Source organism: Chrysemys picta, chromosome 10, assembly GCF_011386835.1.
Source record: "Chrysemys picta bellii isolate R12L10 chromosome 10, ASM1138683v2, whole genome shotgun sequence".
Taxonomy (NCBI): Eukaryota; Metazoa; Chordata; order Testudines; family Emydidae; genus Chrysemys; species Chrysemys picta.
This window is the reverse complement of record NC_088800.1, coordinates 31,090,142-31,107,210: the sequence shown is the minus strand read 5'-3', so window position 1 is coordinate 31,107,210 and position 17,069 is coordinate 31,090,142. Positions and strand designations below refer to the sequence as shown.

At 38.4% G+C, this 17,069-nt stretch overlaps 1 protein-coding gene across 14 annotated transcripts in view; it reads left to right on the top strand.

Moving 5' to 3' along the window:
• OTUD7A (OTU deubiquitinase 7A) overlaps window positions 1–17,069 on the top strand; it is a 280,943-nt gene that overhangs the window by 230,249 nt on the left and 33,625 nt on the right. For all 14 annotated transcript variants that reach the window (XR_010590748.1, XR_010590745.1, XR_010590747.1 and 11 more), the window contains 2 exons: window positions 10,864–10,991; window positions 15,207–15,356. Coding sequence is in view for 10 of the 14 variants with exons in the window: in XM_024101887.3 (XP_023957655.2) it covers window positions 10,864–10,991; window positions 15,207–15,356 (278 nt within the window). In the remaining 4 variants the exon portion in view is untranslated. The remainder of the gene's footprint in view (window positions 1–10,863; window positions 10,992–15,206; window positions 15,357–17,069) is intronic.

Below are 17,069 nucleotides of genomic sequence, written 5' to 3'. Positions count from 1 at the left end.
TTCATGGCTGATGGTAATGAGGAGGAGGAGATCTGAACACAGTAATGACCCAGAAATAATACAGTGTGGCCTAGAGAACTTGGAGAAGTGTGCTGGCCATGACAAAACAAGACTGAATGTGGAAAAATGCAAGCTGGTGGCTGTCACAGATCCATGGGTCTGCTCTGTGCCCTAGCCTATAACCAGTCCCTCTGGAGTGACCCCTTAAGTATGCCAGGCTCCAAAGCCCCATGCAGTTCCATAGGGACAGGACTCCAAAACGGAGCCTTCAGGTGCCAGTGAACCCTGTCTACCTTTGTGGCTCCCAGCAGCAAGTCCAGCAGAGCCAGACTCCTCGGGGAGGCTTGTCCTTTACTCGTTCGGGGCACAATGCTCCCAGTAAGTATTTGCAGCAACAGCAAGCAGCTTTTTCAAAACAAGATAATTTATTAGTCAGCTGGCATACAGAATCTGAAATTCCTCAGGTTAGCGTGGAGTAACAGAGATTAAGACGGAGCTCAGGCTGGCCAATGTCCGGGCTCTACTCAGCCAAGCTGCTGTAGAATTTTGGCCCTGTCTCTCTGTCCCTTTTTCCATGTGTGCGCGCACGTGCATATGTGCTGTGTCTCTGTGAGCTCAGCTCTTAACACAGCCACCTGACACCTTTCTCCTTTGTTCTCATGCTGGAGGCCTTTGCTCAGCTTCCTTGCACAGGTAAGGAGAAAGAAATCTCCTTCCTCTTAGGTGTTTGTCGGTAGGTGTATGTCGTGGCCACTGGGGTTTCCATTTGTCTCTTCAGTGCCTCCATTCAAGGTTTAGACTTTATTCAGCTTGTTAATGATTCTGGTTTCCAACCAGGCTGCTGAGTCACCACCTCATCCCTTCCCTGTATGCTCAGTGCATAGCAATGCAAAGCCCAGAGGAATACTGAGGCGTGCAGAGGAATCATAAAAATATTACCAACATTTCCAGATTTGTCACAGGGGCAAATAACAGGAGAGAGAAATCTGAACAGCATGAATGGGATTGTGAATATAAATTTTGAAGAGACTTAGTGATGTGATATTGAAGGGGGGAAAAGGACAGTGGAATTTTGATCATATATAGAGACATCATATCATTTAGCCAAGGAGGTCACGGTCCCTCTCTACACAGCTCTAGTGCAACTGCACCTCCACTATTGCATTCACATCTGGGGACTTCATCACCTGGGAGATATTGACTAACTGGAGGGAGTTGAGAAAAGAATAACAAAAAGGATTAGGAGACTGGCAATACTGTCTTATGAGGAAAGAGACAAAGAGCTAAATACCTCTGTCATGTTGTCCTAGTACCAATGAATCTCCTAAGGTTCTTTTTGGCTAAGCAATGATTATTTGCAGTCTGCAAATATTGGAAGGCAGTAAACACCAAGGAGGTAGAGGAGTAAGGAATAATGAGAGGAAATTAAGAGAGAGAAAATGTAAATGGAATATCAGGGAAAGCTTTCTGACAGATTGAATAGATGCAAAAAAAAAAGTGACATCCCCATTGCTTGGTACACTTATAAATGGAGTAGATAAAATACTAGCGTACGTCCTGAAGGGAACAAGCTACACTGGTAGGGAGATGGACTAGATATGTTCTGTGATTCTGAGGTTTATATAATACCAGCCCTTCAACTTTAGTCTGCTCCTCATACATTTTCATTCTACTGACACTCCCTGAATTAGGTGTGAAGATTTTATGTGAATGTTTTCGGAGGGGATGCAAGATGCCAGGACTTTGGCAAGGTTACAATATTTGGATTGCACCTCCTAGTGCAATGCCCCCACACAATATTCAATTATTCTCTCCTGACAAATATAATACACATTTTAATATTAATTTTCATTATATCTGAATCACTCTGATAAGCTCATGATTCAGGTTTCCTCTGGAAAGAAATGAGTGAGTGGGTGCCAAAGCAAGAGGGAGTCGTGAGTGAAGAATACGTGCTGCTCTTCGCAGTTTTATAGCATGCAGCATGTGTCAATAGCTTATAGACTGATCAGATGTTGCTTTTTTTCTCTGTTAATGCTACTTGTTCACATTGAGCTGTTTGTACATTTTCCTCTTCTTGTTCTATTACAAAATTCTATCTTGTGTTAAGTTAAAATCAGATTAAAACTGGAAGAAATTTGGTCTAAAATAGTGGTACAAGTCTAGTGCATCTATCCTCAGGGTTTTACGGTGAAGTCATTTTCTGGCAATGGGTTGTATGGTATTTCAGGTACAGTACATGGCAATCTTACTATCACTCTGTCAAAATCAGACCGTAGCATGAATTTGAGCCACGCATGTTGGGCCCTGATATTCCCACAGATATGTGATGTATGCTATCTAGACTTCAAAGAAGTTTTTTTCTTTTGTGACTTTCTGTTTCCATGAAACATGTGGAAACAGTCCTAGTGTACACATGAGTAAAAACGAGAAATATGTGACCCTAAAGTTTGATGGGAAATTCTAGACACATTAAAAGAGAAAAGATCTCCTCCTTACCCAGAGAAGAATATTCCTTGCTTTTGAGAAACTTATGATGTTACACTAATTCCTTCTGAACTGGCTTTTCGGGAGCATATGTAAACTCTAACACTGATTCGGAGGAAAGAATAGTGATAAAAATACTTATATCTAGTGCAAACGGTAGCTGATGATCTTTGTAAATTCATCCAAAATACTGAGAGGGAAATAAAGGAATATCTAACTGGTACTGCTAGAATTTAGAAATTTCATTTACATCTCATCCTTTTGGACATGCTTCCGCAGATTCCATAAAATTTTACGATATGGTAAATGTGGTTGCTGTATATTTAAAACATACCTGAGCTCTTAGTGTGCTAAAAGTTTGTTTTATGTATTTGCAAGCATTTTGGGTCAGGAGCTGTCTTTTTGTTCTGTGTTTGTACAGTGCTTAGCACAATGGAATCCTGAACTGGGACTTCCAGGTGCTACTGCAAGACCACTTGTAATAATAATAATAATAGATCATTTAAAATAATAATCTCCAACTCCAGCCCAATTGTGGGCTCAGAACTGGATTCTGATTTGTTTGGTTATCATATTTAGGTTGTTGTTATGTGGCTGTTACCATGGGATCTAAGTACCTTTTTGTGAAAATAGATGCATTTATTTTTGGCACTTCTTCCAACTGACAGATGTCTTTTGCAGACTAGCTAATCTCACTGTAAAAACAACATGAATTGTGAGAGCAATATTAAAACGGTGGCATATTTAATCATAATAAGGTTCCTGCACTGCATGTTATTTCCACATGATTTTGACTTCTGAGCTTTATATAGCATACGACATTGATAGTTGTGGAACAGACCCTATTACCAGTTCAAAATCATTTCAGTTAGATTTCCTTGTGTTCTTAGATCACCCGTGAAACTTCTGTTAGGACATTCAGTGACACTATTGTCTGTGGTCTGGTCTCTCCTTTACACATGGAGATTAATGCATTTAACTCCCTTTAATACTAACAGGAATTACGGCTGAAATCCATGTCTTCAGCACCAACCATACCGGGAAATGGGCTTTTGCTTAGTGGACCAAAGTGACCAGTATGGAGATTGTAAACTCTGTGGGGCAGATTCTGTCTTTTGTTCTATGTTTATATTCTATCTAGCACAATGGGGTCCTGCTCCACAACTGGGGCCCATAGGTGCTGCCACAATACAAATTAATAATCATAATAATGATTAATAATAACTAATAATCAATTTTCTCTCTCTTGCCTCCACAACCTGGATGTCAGGCAAGGGGAAGCTATACAATTGATTGCAGCCATTACTAATAGCCCACAACATTCCCACAACCCCACATGGGATTAGTAGCCAATGAATTCACACAATTTGGAGATCCGTTGGCTACACACACCCATAAACTTCCTTGTCAAACAAAGGGTAGAGAGTCTACCTCCATGGTTGTCAAGTATCAGAGGGGTAGCCGTGTTAGTCTGAATCTGTAAAAAGCAACGGAGGGTCCTGTGGCACCTTTAAGACTAACAGAAGTATTGGGAGCATAAGCTTTCGTGGGTAAGAACCTCACTTCTTCATGAGGTTCTTACCCACGAAAGCTTATGCTCCCAATACTTCTGTTAGTCTTAAAGGTGCCACAGGACCCTCTCTTACCTCCATGGTTGTTCACCTTTTCACTCCACCCCCACATCAATCTACCAGTTCCCACAACATTTTGGGTTTCCCACCGCATGATGATTTCATCCTAGCTGTGTAAATCCTCACAGATTTAGAACATGCTTTTATGGTTCTTCTAGTATTTGTTATTGCCCTTTCTCTTTTCCATCTCTCCCTGTAATAAGAGGTCAGACTGGAGTATGTTCTTGACTTGAATCCTAACTCAGTACTGTCTTCAGAGTGTAACACTGTGATCTTTTTGGTCATTTTGCCTCATTCAATTATGAGAGGAATCTCCGTGTGCACGTGTTTCATTTTGCTCCAAGCTTTTTGGTGTTTTTACGTTAAGATGTACAAAAAAAACCAGTATAAAAGAAAAGATCTAGTATATTTTTTAGCCTTTGTCATCTAAGTCCAAATACTCATTCACTCTTTGGAAATAATATCCAAATTCACTGAGTCAAAGTGTGAGGTCAGCCTAAGAAATACTGAAGCGGGTTTAAAATAATCTTCTGGGAGAGACAAAGAGAGAGACAGTTTGGGGAAAATGAATAATGGGAAATTACATGACCTGGGATCTGTTAAATCATATACACTGGGAACAAATAACTTCTCAGCAATATTCACTTTCCCTTTCAACCTCCTTCAATTTTCACAGTTTAATTAGCAATCACAGTAGACTGGGAATCACACCACTATCGCAGGGTAAATTGTGAACTAAAAAGTGACTTTTATTGATGTAAGAAATATTTTAATATTTAAGATTAAATTTCTAGATCCTTTCATCCTAAAAGATAGTAAAATTCTTCACAAATGTCATCTATACAGGGAACATTTCACCTACTTTGGAAATGCAACCCCCCCTAGAATAATGTGCACCCACTCATTAACAGCTCATAGAGCTGCTAGTCAACAGTTTAGGACAGAAAGTGAAGGAAAATTCCATAGCATGAAGTTGATGAGGGAATTTTAGGTAGAAAGAATGTATCCAAATTATTACTTGATCAGGAAATCAGTGTTTACCCCCTGAGTCTTCTGAGGTGTCCCTGGGATCTTTGATTGCCACAGATAGTAAGCACTTCTTTGTTGTCTCATCCAAAAGAAAACACATCCAGCAGCCTAAGGTCTCTGAGTCCACTCCTAACCACATGCTGAATCATTGTTCAATACTCACACAAAGCAAGGATTGCTACTTCCTGAGTAGCCAGCACCACTTCCTGCTGCATCATGGTTTTTCCCTAGAGTTCCCTTACCCAAGTAGTAGGAGTAATAGTAGCAGCAGTATTACATAGCACATCTGTCCCTTATGGAAGGTGATTATAGAATGGTGTTATAATTTTTGAGGGAAGGGGCAGCCTTTACAGTCATAGGATATGTGCATAGGATTGGTATATGGATGAAGGAGACCCTCAAAATATAGAAGTGGAAGGAAAAGTCTTTGGACCTCTACTGATCTGACAATTGAAATTGACATTAAATCTTTTGATGAAAAAAATGAAACATTTGCAAAAACTTTCATTAAAAATTTGTTTTGATTTCCCCCCCACACAATCTCTACCAGCTAGCATCTTGTGTTGCTACCTTCCCTATCTGAGGTACTTGTGCACCTTCATCCCAGTGGTGGCTGCATTTCTTTGTGGCTGCGTGGATGTTCTTGTAAAGCATGTTGAATTCCATCAGAAGGAAAGTGCACTATCCTGTCAAAATATATGAACTAGATGATGATATAATTCATGGTACAGAGAGGATAATTCTGATTCCCCTCGTTTACATTAATGTGTGTTCAAGTTGCCATATCACTGAAAGACAAGAAATAATCTGCCAATTAAGCAAACGTGTATTGCTTAAAAAATTGAAAATATGCATTTGAAAAAATAGATCTAATTTCTGTGAATTAGTTTGATATATTTCTTTCTCTTTCTTTTGTATTGTGATATAAATTATTTCTCTAAATTCTCAAAAAAAAAAATTAAAATATGCAGCCGCTATATATATCCTCACCTTGGAGATTTGTTTTTTGCTTCAGTTTTCTCAAAAAGTCTGTAATAAGGAAATAAACCTCTTCAGTGAGACCATGTGAAGAATAGACAAACAGTGAACCATTGCTTCTGGCTACCCATTTGTCTGTATCTTTTGGATGGTCGCTTACGGTCACAGATTTCTATAAAATGTTCTTTTAAAGAAGGGCACTCAAGGTTCAGTTCACTTCCACTCTTTGTATTGCTTTCTGAAAACTTTCAAAGCCGCTGTCTCAGCAGCACTTGCTATAGACAGTTGATTTATTTCACAAGGTACAGACTCCTAGTCAGTGGTTTTTCTGACTTTTTCCGTGTTTTACAAAGGCAAGAGGATATAGCATTGCTTAGGAAAAATCCATTTTCTCCAAGTAAGGCTCTATAAATGGCATTTATTTAACTGAATATTGATCACAACATAAATCTCATAGACTTATCATTCCGGAGGTGCAGGAGAACTGGAGGGTGAAGTGCAGAAATTGTCTCAGTAAAAGATATGGAAGGTACAATATAAGAGTGATGCACTGGAATTGTTCATGCACTTCCTATACTTCTAGATAAGATTTTTCAGCTAATAACCTCACACACAGTTTAAATATTACTTTAGAGAATTACACAATCTATAGAAGTTTTGCATGCTAAACAGAAAAGGGACCGATATTCAGTTATTTGTATGTCAGCTAGAAATCTGGACCATGGCCCTTATGACAGAGAAAAATCTCTCCTTAACTCACACCATTCCCTATTTTCAAAAAATGACAGTATTCTGCAGCTATCTGTAACTGTACCAAAGCATTTGTGCAAGATGTAGCATTTGGGGCCATTACTATAGAACACTGAAGTGCTACTTTTTTCCTGGTATATGAGAGAGACAGACAACAGAGAGACTGAACACAGAAAACCTTTATTGATCCTGAATATGGGATCTGTTTTCACCATGACAAAACATTAACAATGGAATGCTGTATCCTGTGTAATAGGACATGCGTTGGTTAATACATTTCTTGGTGAGATGGAAAAGTGAACAGTGATGCAGTAATATTTATAGGCAAAAACATTATTTAGGTTAGTCAAGACTAGAGAAAACTGTGAAGAATTCTTGTAGGGACCGAACAAAACTAGGTGAATGGACAGTAGGATGGCAGATGAAATGCAGTGTTGCCAATGCAAGCTAATGCACACTAGGATAATAATTTTAATTTCTCAGACACATTACTGGTATCTAACCAATCAGGAAAAAGAGCTGGTTATCATAGTGGATAGCTCAATGCAAACTTTTTATCAATGTGAAGCAGTGGGTAAAAATACAAACAAAAATTCAGTGTATATATAAAGAAGATTGAAAACAGTACTGAAAATATAATGTTATTTTATAAATTATGCTTATTATAGTAATTATTATACTAATATTATACTACTATTCATATTATATTTACAAGTTACACTGTATTAAATTCTAATTATTATGCTAATATTGGTATATTGCTTTTATATACATCAGTGGTACAGTGTTCACTCACCTGATTAACTGTGTTCAGTTCTAGTTACCCTATCTCAGATAAGGTCTAGCATTGACAAAAGGGGTTAAGAGATGGGTGACAGAATTATTAGAGGGATGGAAAAACCTGAAACAAATATTGAAAAAGATTAGGGTGACTGAAGTAAATGCAACTCCCCACCAACTCACCCCATTGACTTCAGCAGGGCAAGGATTTCACCTTAGGAATGTTTTTCGTTTGGAGTTAAAATGAATCAATGAAGACAGAAAGGGGTTTTGAAATAATGTTGTAAATAAGTAAATCCCATTGTACATAGATTTGTGATTCCACATCCTTCAAGATATGAACCAAAAAGTTCTATTTGTGCATAACAATAAGAAGGGCATGTGTGTCACTGTTCACTTTTCCATCTCACCAAGAAATATATTAAACAATGTGTGCCCTATTACGGATAGCGCATTCCACTGTTAGTTTGGGAGAATGTCTAGGCTGCAGTGCCAATGTTAATTTGTCATAGGTCTTACTCATCATGGAATCTATATGCTGTGTATGTTTTAAATAACAATCAATTAGCTGGGTACAATTTCCTCTCTGACTGTCTCTCTCCCTTCTTGCCTATCATCTTCAGATTTTTAATGTATTGTGTTATTCCCTTTTACCTCCATTTGCTGACAACTTCTCTGCCCACTAATGTGTCAGACATAACACAAGGCGAGGATTCAAAATGACTTAATGACATGAGGGTTAGTAGGGAAGAGAAAACAACAATACTACTAGAAAAACTGCAGACAGAGGAAATACAAACGTATGTAAAATTTTCAATAGTTCTTACTATTGTGGTGACTGAATGGCCTCCAAGACAGAGTTCAGCCAAGTCCAATAGAGGGCTCAGTTTATCTGCAGAACAGAACATATGATAGCTTTGTTCTTGAAGTCTGGATCAGAGATTAATCCATGTGTACAACAAATGAAAAACCTTTTTGGCCTTGTTTGTGAAGGTGCTGACCACTTGTAGCTCCAACTTTTGTCTTGGAGAAACTTGGAATGTCCCTGTTGCTGCTGCAACTTCTGGGCTGCTAGATGCCAGAATATTTTTGGTTTTGAGTGTTCTGTATACTTTCCACCCTGTATCTCAATACGATGAAAACATTTGTGTTTGTGTACACATACATATGTACGGTATATATACATGTATGTGAAGAATGTAGAATCTTTGAAAATATGTATTTGCGGGGAGTCTAATTCATTTTTGGTACCACAAATCTTTCTTTTTTTAAAGTAATTTTACAAAGTTGTTTAGATTTCTGAAACAACATTCTCAGGAATATGTATGGCCCTCTAGATGTAGATGTTGGTTTAATGCTTTCTATTTATCATGTTGACTTTTGTCCTTGTGGCACTTGATACTACTAGCTATCAGTATATGGACCTTGTATGAATCTTATAGGTACTGACCTGGGTGCTCGATTGAGCAATTATAAATTACAAGTCTCACCTTATGTGTCACAAGCATTGTAGATGTAATTTTTGCTGCTTGCCTAAGCTTTGTACTCTATAATCCTCTTGGGTAACAGTGATTAGGAAATTTAATCTAGGTTTTCACTGCAATGCACATGGCACCTAGATTCCTCATTTGTCTCTTCTAATGGATGTCCAGCAGTTATGGCATTTTCCATTCTCTGTCATTGCTGGTGCCTTTCAGACATGAGATTATGAGTAGAACAGAAACTGTCTGAAGATCACCCCAGATAGGATTGACATCATTCTAATTTGCTAACAGCATCGTCTGCGTACTTGTCTCCTCGAAGATCTTTTTGTAGGCAATTTGTTCATTTTGGCCACCTTTGAAGTTAAGGACTCTGGTCTAGTCATGGATATGATCTGATGTACAGAATTATCTTCTTACTTTGACACAAAATGTCATATCAACAACAACTGTGAAATATTACCAAATAACTCCCCTTTCTTGGGCAGCTAGATGTTAAAAGGCCATTCTGCTGTTTCATCATGTAGAGGAAGTATTATAACTTTCTTTCTGGTGTCATTAAAATAAGCTTAATTGTATATAAAATATGAAGGGAGAAAAAGCTGTAGAAGTCTTTTCAAGTGCTCAAGAGCTTAAATTGACCTCCAATTAAATTTTGCATTGTTTTTCTAAATTCCTTTCTTTTCATGCATGACACTTTCCAAACTTTATTTTAAGTTACTTTCTCATTATGAGCTTTAGAGCTACTTAGGCTATTATTGAACATTCAAAATATAGGCTGGGGGGAAAATTGGTTAAAGCTGCATTTTTTAAAAAATGTCTGTAAAAGCAAAAACATTAATGACCAGATATTTTGACTTAAGAATTGCTCTTAGTTTGATATTTGTTTTATTCTGCTAGTGCAACATGAGGTTTTGTCACTGTACTGTATATAGTACTCCGAGCTCAATCTAGCTCATGTCAAAGTCGATGGAAAGATTCCCATTGACTTCAGTAGGAGCTAGATCAGATTCATTATGAGGTCATCATAAATGAAAGAGTCAGATGTTCAGTAGTTTATTCTGTAGTCCTGTATAGCATTTTGACTTTCATGGTCTCTTGTCTTAAATGTGAGCTGCTTGCATTGCTTCTTTTTTGTATGACTTCAGAAACAAATGTCAAAGCTGGTCAGTAAATGGACAAGAAAATTAATTTGAAGGAGATGCCTCATCTCTTCCCTACCCACACCCTAGTTTTTTTCTTTGTTTTTATTTTCTTTTTGTGCATATTTTGATACTGATTAAAAGACTTGGAGGCACAGGTTTAGAGACTGAAGTCCTCTCTCCACAAGGCAGGTATGACATTGGTAACAGAAGTGCCAGCTTCCTACACTGCCGTACCAATGTGCCTCAACCTTTACCTGGGAGGTGTGGGGAAATACTTGACTCTCCAGCCTTGGCTTCTCTACAGAGGGTGCCAAAGGTGATGGTAATTTTAGTGATAGGGACGACCATCCACTAGGAGCTTGGCTGAGAATCACATGAAACTGGTGGCTACCAAAATGTATCAGATGGTAAAGATTTCAATCACTACTAATCTAACCTGAATTTGAAATGAAGACTGAAAGAGAAAAGGTTCCATGTGTCATTGCTAGTTCTCTTTCTCTTTGTCTATTATAATAACCTTGAGGAGGGGAAAATCTTCATTTGTAAGTTGATCAGCTGAGATCATTGTGCTATGTTTTCCAGAGTTGATAATTCAGAAGATCCAGTGTATGAGAGTTTAGAAGAGTTCCACGTTTTTGTCTTAGCACATATATTGAGAAGACCAATTGTTGTTGTAGCAGACACAATGTTAAGAGACTCAGGGGGAGAAGGTAAGTTTTTCATTAGCACTTTATGCACCTAGCTAAAACAAATAAATTTAGTAGCAAAGGAATTTTAGAGCACAACACATTTGTCCATTATAACAGTCTTTTTATTATAATGTCCATAAACGAGGGGTACCAGTGCACAGCATTTCAGGGATTTTAGGTCTGTGGAGCCCATCATCTTTCATGTGACTTGATTCATGTGTCTAAAACATATACAGCACTGTGAACATTTGCCCCATTTTAAAAACAATATTGAAATTCAGGGAATCCATAACAGATGTATAGGGCAATCAAGCTCTGTTAGCAAAGTTCTAATTCTGCTGTATTCTTTTCTCCTTCCACACTCTGCAATCGTCATTTCTCTATCAGTGTTTATGCTTCTTTTTAATTTTTCCTTCATATGCATTTCCTTCTAAAATTTAAGCCCTTGTTTAATATAAAAGTCACCGAATTTAAAAACACATTCTATAGTTGTATGGCTTATCTGAAGCACATTGAAGTCATTGACTGCAATGGGCTTTGGATCAAGTCCCGGGTCTAAATACATTTTTAAGGATAGATCAACTTTTTATCTTTTCTTATTGACTTACTAAAAGAGGGTTGGCAAATATTGCAATTCATGTGGACTGTACCAGGTGAATTAGGACACCAATAACAAACCACTAAATAGTGAATTGTGCAATGTATCATCAAATCAAATAGTTTGCAAACAATTTGTGCACTAAAATGTGTTCTGAGAAAGTGGTTTGAACCATTTCAAGTAATGAACACATTTATAAAGGTCAATTTGTTTACACATAAAAAAGTGAAGTTAATCCAATAAATTATTCACAATGAATAATTTGCCCAGTTCCTATTATAGTCCTATTTTTTTCTGAATGTTTTTGCATATGTTATCCTATGATGGGTCTTTGTATGTAGTAACACTTATTATTAATGTCATCTCAAAATTCCCACTATAAGCCCCTGTTTACAGTTGCTTATAACTTAGCCTAAAGTGGTTATAGTTTGGCAAAAAATTTTCATGCTGAGTGTCTGCCTGAGGCTGAATTCCTTTGGAAAATTTCTGCTAAATTTGTTTGGCTGTTTCTGAGAATGAAGCTGGGCGGACCTGTATTGTTTGCCCATGTTAAAAAAATTCTAGTGATCTCTTCTTTGAGAAGCTCTAACACCCTTATGCTTTGGAGCAGGGATTTGAAATTTGGCAGGGCTGGTCTTAGTGTCAGAGAAGTGCCTTTTGCCATCCCCATCTAAATCCACCCAAATTTGGCGAAGTTCTAAGCCTTTGAAAAATCACTGTTCACACATGCCCAGGGCCAGGCAACCTTAATTATGGTATTTCCTAACTTGCAATCTTAATAGTGTTCTCTTAACATAGTTTTCAGAGCAGAGCTAGAACCTTTAAATCCACCCCCCAAACCTCTGCCACTTGAGGTAACAGCATAAGTGATAGCAGTAGCAGGCTGTCATTCTCTATGTGGACCAGCACTGGGGAGAGGGAGAGGTGATGAAGCACACACTTTGCCATGAGCAAGCATGAACTGCAATTTTTGTAAAGACTTATACACTTGGATAAAACTATATATATTTTCCCTAGCCTCATTCTTGGAAATTCCTGAACCATTTTGGCTAAAATTTATCAAACATCTTAGTCTGACAGTCACCCAGCATGTGAAATTTCAGATCAAATGATTATAGTTTGCCAAACTTATAGGCAACCAAAAACAAGCTCTTATCATGGGAAGTGTTGGTTTAATCTTATGAATAGGCAGTGCTAGCATCCCTGCCTATATTGTATAGCGAATAATGTACAGTTAAATAGATCATCACATAAAAAAGTATTTTTTCCTGGTGCAGATTTTTCCACACTTTTTCCTACATTTTTGTGTTACTAATGTAAAACAAGTGTTGAAATACGAGTTTAACTGGGGCAGGCTTGAAAACTAACAGTGTTTAACACGTAGATAGTACTTTCCTCTTCAGAGTGCCTTGCAAACATTAATTCATCTTTGCTGCCTCCTACCAAGCTGTGAAGTAGGTAAGTGTTATTAATTATCCTCGTTTTACAGATGGGCACACTGTGGCAGAGATTAAGTGATTTTTCTAAAGTCACAGAGGGAGTCATTCTCAGAGCTGGATTTAGAATTCAGGAATTCCTAGCTGCTAGTCTGTTACTCAGACCAATAGACCATGTTTACCTTTCCATGAGAAATGATTTGTGGTTTTGTGGGGGCAAAAAAAGGTGTTTAGTCACTGCTTAATGGGATATTGTTCTGAATGCTATAGTTATATGAAACTTATGACTTTACTGTCTCATGTATAGTATAAGAGCCTCTGTAAAATAATGAGGCTCCTGTATAATAATACATTAATTGGTACTGTGACGTTCCCCTCTGGTGTTATCTGGACCGGTGATCTGCTAGGTCACTCCAATCCTTGACTCGGGGAGCCAGCCTTACCCTGCTCTGCTGTGAGAACCCCACTCCTGGGCTGTTCACACACAGCCTCTGGCATGTAAGCTGCCCCTTGGCTTATGTAACCAAATGACACTAGCCAATATCTCCGGTCCCAGACACAACCCTAGGAACCTCCGTCTTGCAGTGTCCAGTTATGCCTGCTCGACGCTGCAAGCTTATATGAGTTCGTCAGTTTAACAAAGAAATTTATATGTGCCAGGCTTGTTATCCCAAAGGGAGTCTCTGACATGCTTCAAACCAAATGCGCTGCTTCGGGTGGAATAAACAAACAGATTTATTAACTATAAAGATAGATTTTAAGTGATTATAAGTCAAAACATAACAAGTCAGATTTGGTCAAATGAAATAAAAGCAAAACACATTCTGAGCTGATCTTAACACTTTCAGTGCCCTTACAAACTTAGATGCTTCTCACCACAGGTTGGCTGGTTGCTCTTCAGCCAGGCTCTCCCCTTTGATCAGCGCTTCAGTCACTTGGTGTGGTGTCTGTAAATGTATAGTATAAGGTGGAAGAGAGTGAGAGAGAGCATGGCAAATGTCTCTCCCTTTTATTATGTCCTTTCTTCCCTCTTGTCAGGTGACCATTACCTCATTGCAGTTCCAAACTGACCAAAGGAAGGGGGGTGACTCCCTCAAAAGTCTAACAGATTCTTTTGTTGCTGCCTAGGCCAGCGTCCTTTGTTCCTGTGAGGCTGGGCTGGGTTTGTCCCATACCAGCCCTGATGAGGTGTGAACTGCCTCTTCGTTCTTGGAGAGTTTTTGCCTGGGCTTGCTTTAAGCCATGATGATACATTTTCAGCCCCATAATGTATACATGAAATTATAACCTATAACATTACTGTAACAACCAGGCTCAGTGCATCATGAGCCTTCCAAAGACACCCAACATGACAAACTTTGCATTGAATACCACACAATCATTTTATAAAGATGAACATGGGGGTTTAGGGTGTTCCCCGAGGTACAGAGAGTCACAGATGCATTTAAATTTTCAGGTACCCATTCTCTAAACCTCTGCCACTTTAACAAAAACAACTAGAAAATGTAATATATGATGATAATAAGTTGGCCAAATCAATACATGAATAGGGCTTAGAAAAAATCCTTCCCCAATATACAATAGTTGAATGAAATATCAAAGAACATAAAGGAAAAAGGAACACAAACACTTGAACTCTCCCCTTGCAGAGACAATACTCATAACAAATTGTAAATGAGCACTACATATGCAACAGTAATCAAAGAAAATCTGTTTGGCAAAGAAATCTAGTAGCCAAGGATATAATCAGACTACATTGCCAAAAAAAAATGTGATACCGCATGTTTGGTGCCAATAATAAGAAACTTTTCCTTGTAACTAAAAATATTCCATGGAAAATTCAATTCTGCTCATGTGTATCAGACATGAAGATCCTGTTGTTATACAGTTACATCTTCACTAATAAACAATTGCAATTAGGGGAGAATTTGGGACAGGAAATTGTTTCATAATTATTTCTAAATTCATAATTCCTTTAAAATTTTACCATGAGACTTGAACTATTCTTTAGACTATTTTCAGCACCAAAGACTTAGGTTTTCCCCTCACTTAACACTGCCTGCTGACACCCACATGTAGCTCTGATAATGTTGAATAGTAACTGGTATAAATTATATAAATAATGTCAGGGTCCATTTACTCTCTCCATCCCATTTTTTAATGGTTTGTTTATTTCAAGAAATCTTGCATCTGTCTTTGCAGCATTTGCACCTATCCCATTTGGAGGAATTTACTTGCCATTGGAAGTTCCACCTAACCGATGTCACTGCTCACCTCTTGTCCTGGCTTACGATCAAGCGCATTTCTCTGCTCTTGTATCCATGGAACAAAAAGATCAACAGAGAGAACAAGGTATGCTGAGAAATTTCCTATCTAGTCAATATTTTGTGGTGGAGTGGAATGCAAAGTGCTAATTGCTGTTTTTATCAATCTAAAAGGAAACTGCACCCATTGGATTTTACTGGGTAGGCTCATTTTAATCATCTAAGAACAAGACTGGAGCCAAGAGCTCCTGAGTTCTAATCTTTGCTCTAATACTGATTCTCTCTCTCTTTCTGACATTGTGCTCTTGACCCCTTTGTGTCAGCTTACATATATGGAACTGAGATAATACTACTTACCTGTATTACACTAGGGATCCTGAAGGCATTCATTAATTAGAGTTAGTAAAGTGTTCTGAAGATGAAAAGTGGGTCACACAGTTGTGATTGAAAGCTTACATAGGGTATGTCTACACTGCGATGAGGAGATATGATTGCAGCTCATGGAGGAGTTCATAGCCAAGTTAGTTTTGATCTAGCTAGATCAAGTACCAATAGCAGTGTAGTCAGGGCAAAATGGGTGGTGGCCCAGGCTAGTTTCCTGTGTACAGCCCTGCCCAGGACCTTGGGTAAATGGCTAGAAGCTGGACCATGCTAGTCATGGCTACACTGCTATTGTTACTGGAGCTAGCTTTGGTCTTGCTGTGTGCTAAAGTCACACCTCCCGATTGAGGTGTAGACATACCCCTAATGAAAAGTATCTTTTGAGTTTTGTATTAAACATATTTTTCCTTTAAAAAATCAGTTAAAACTTTTATTTCTGATCCACTTGCTGACATCTGTTCTTCTGGGGGAAAAAAAAAAGATAGCAGCTGTATAAAGATATTTTACCATAGGTTTGTATACCAGGTTTCAATCTGTTGAAATATTGGGCTAAGAATGAGAAGAATCTTAGGGCCAGATTCAATCCTACATCAAGAGTTGAGGAGCTGGTCATGGCTCCCTGACCCTGAATGCCGATCTGCACCAGCCTCAATGATGCTTAGGGTATCTGCTCAGCTGTTCTAATGCAAATCTCTGGTTTTCAGGGTTCCCTCCCCACTCTGAACTCTGGGGTACAGATGTGGGGACCCGCATGAAAGACCCCCTGAGCTTATTTCTACCAGCTTAGGTTAAAAACTTCCCCAAGGCACAAATCCTTCCTTGTCCTTGGATGAGTACTGCTGCCACCACTGTGTGAGTTAGACAAAGATTCAGGAAAAGAACCACTTGGAGTTCCTGTTTGCCCAAAATATCCCCCCAAGCCCCTTCACCCCCTTTCCTGGGAAGGCTTGAGAGTAACGAAGGAGGGCACAGACCAGACCCTTGGGTTTTTAGGACACTAAAAACCACAATCAGATTCTTAAAAAAACAGAACTTTATAATAAAGAAAAGTAAAGAAGCACCTCTGTAAAATCAGGATGGAAGGTAATTTACAGGGTAATCAGATTCAAAACACAGAGGATTTCCTCTCTAGGCAAAACTTTAAAGTTACAAAACCATGAATAAACCTCCCTCTTAGCACAGGGAAAATTCACAAGCTAAAACAAAAGATAATCTAACGCATTTCCTTGCTATTACTTACTATTAGATACTTAGTTCAGACATGGCGTAGGGAGATGTATTTTCCCTGCCCTGGTTCCTTGCTGACCCGGAGAGAACACAAAGGAACACAAAACAAAAACCTTCCCCCACAGATTTGAAAGTATCTTCTCCCCTTATTGGTCCTTTTGGTCAGGTGCCAACCAGGTTATTTGAGCTTCTT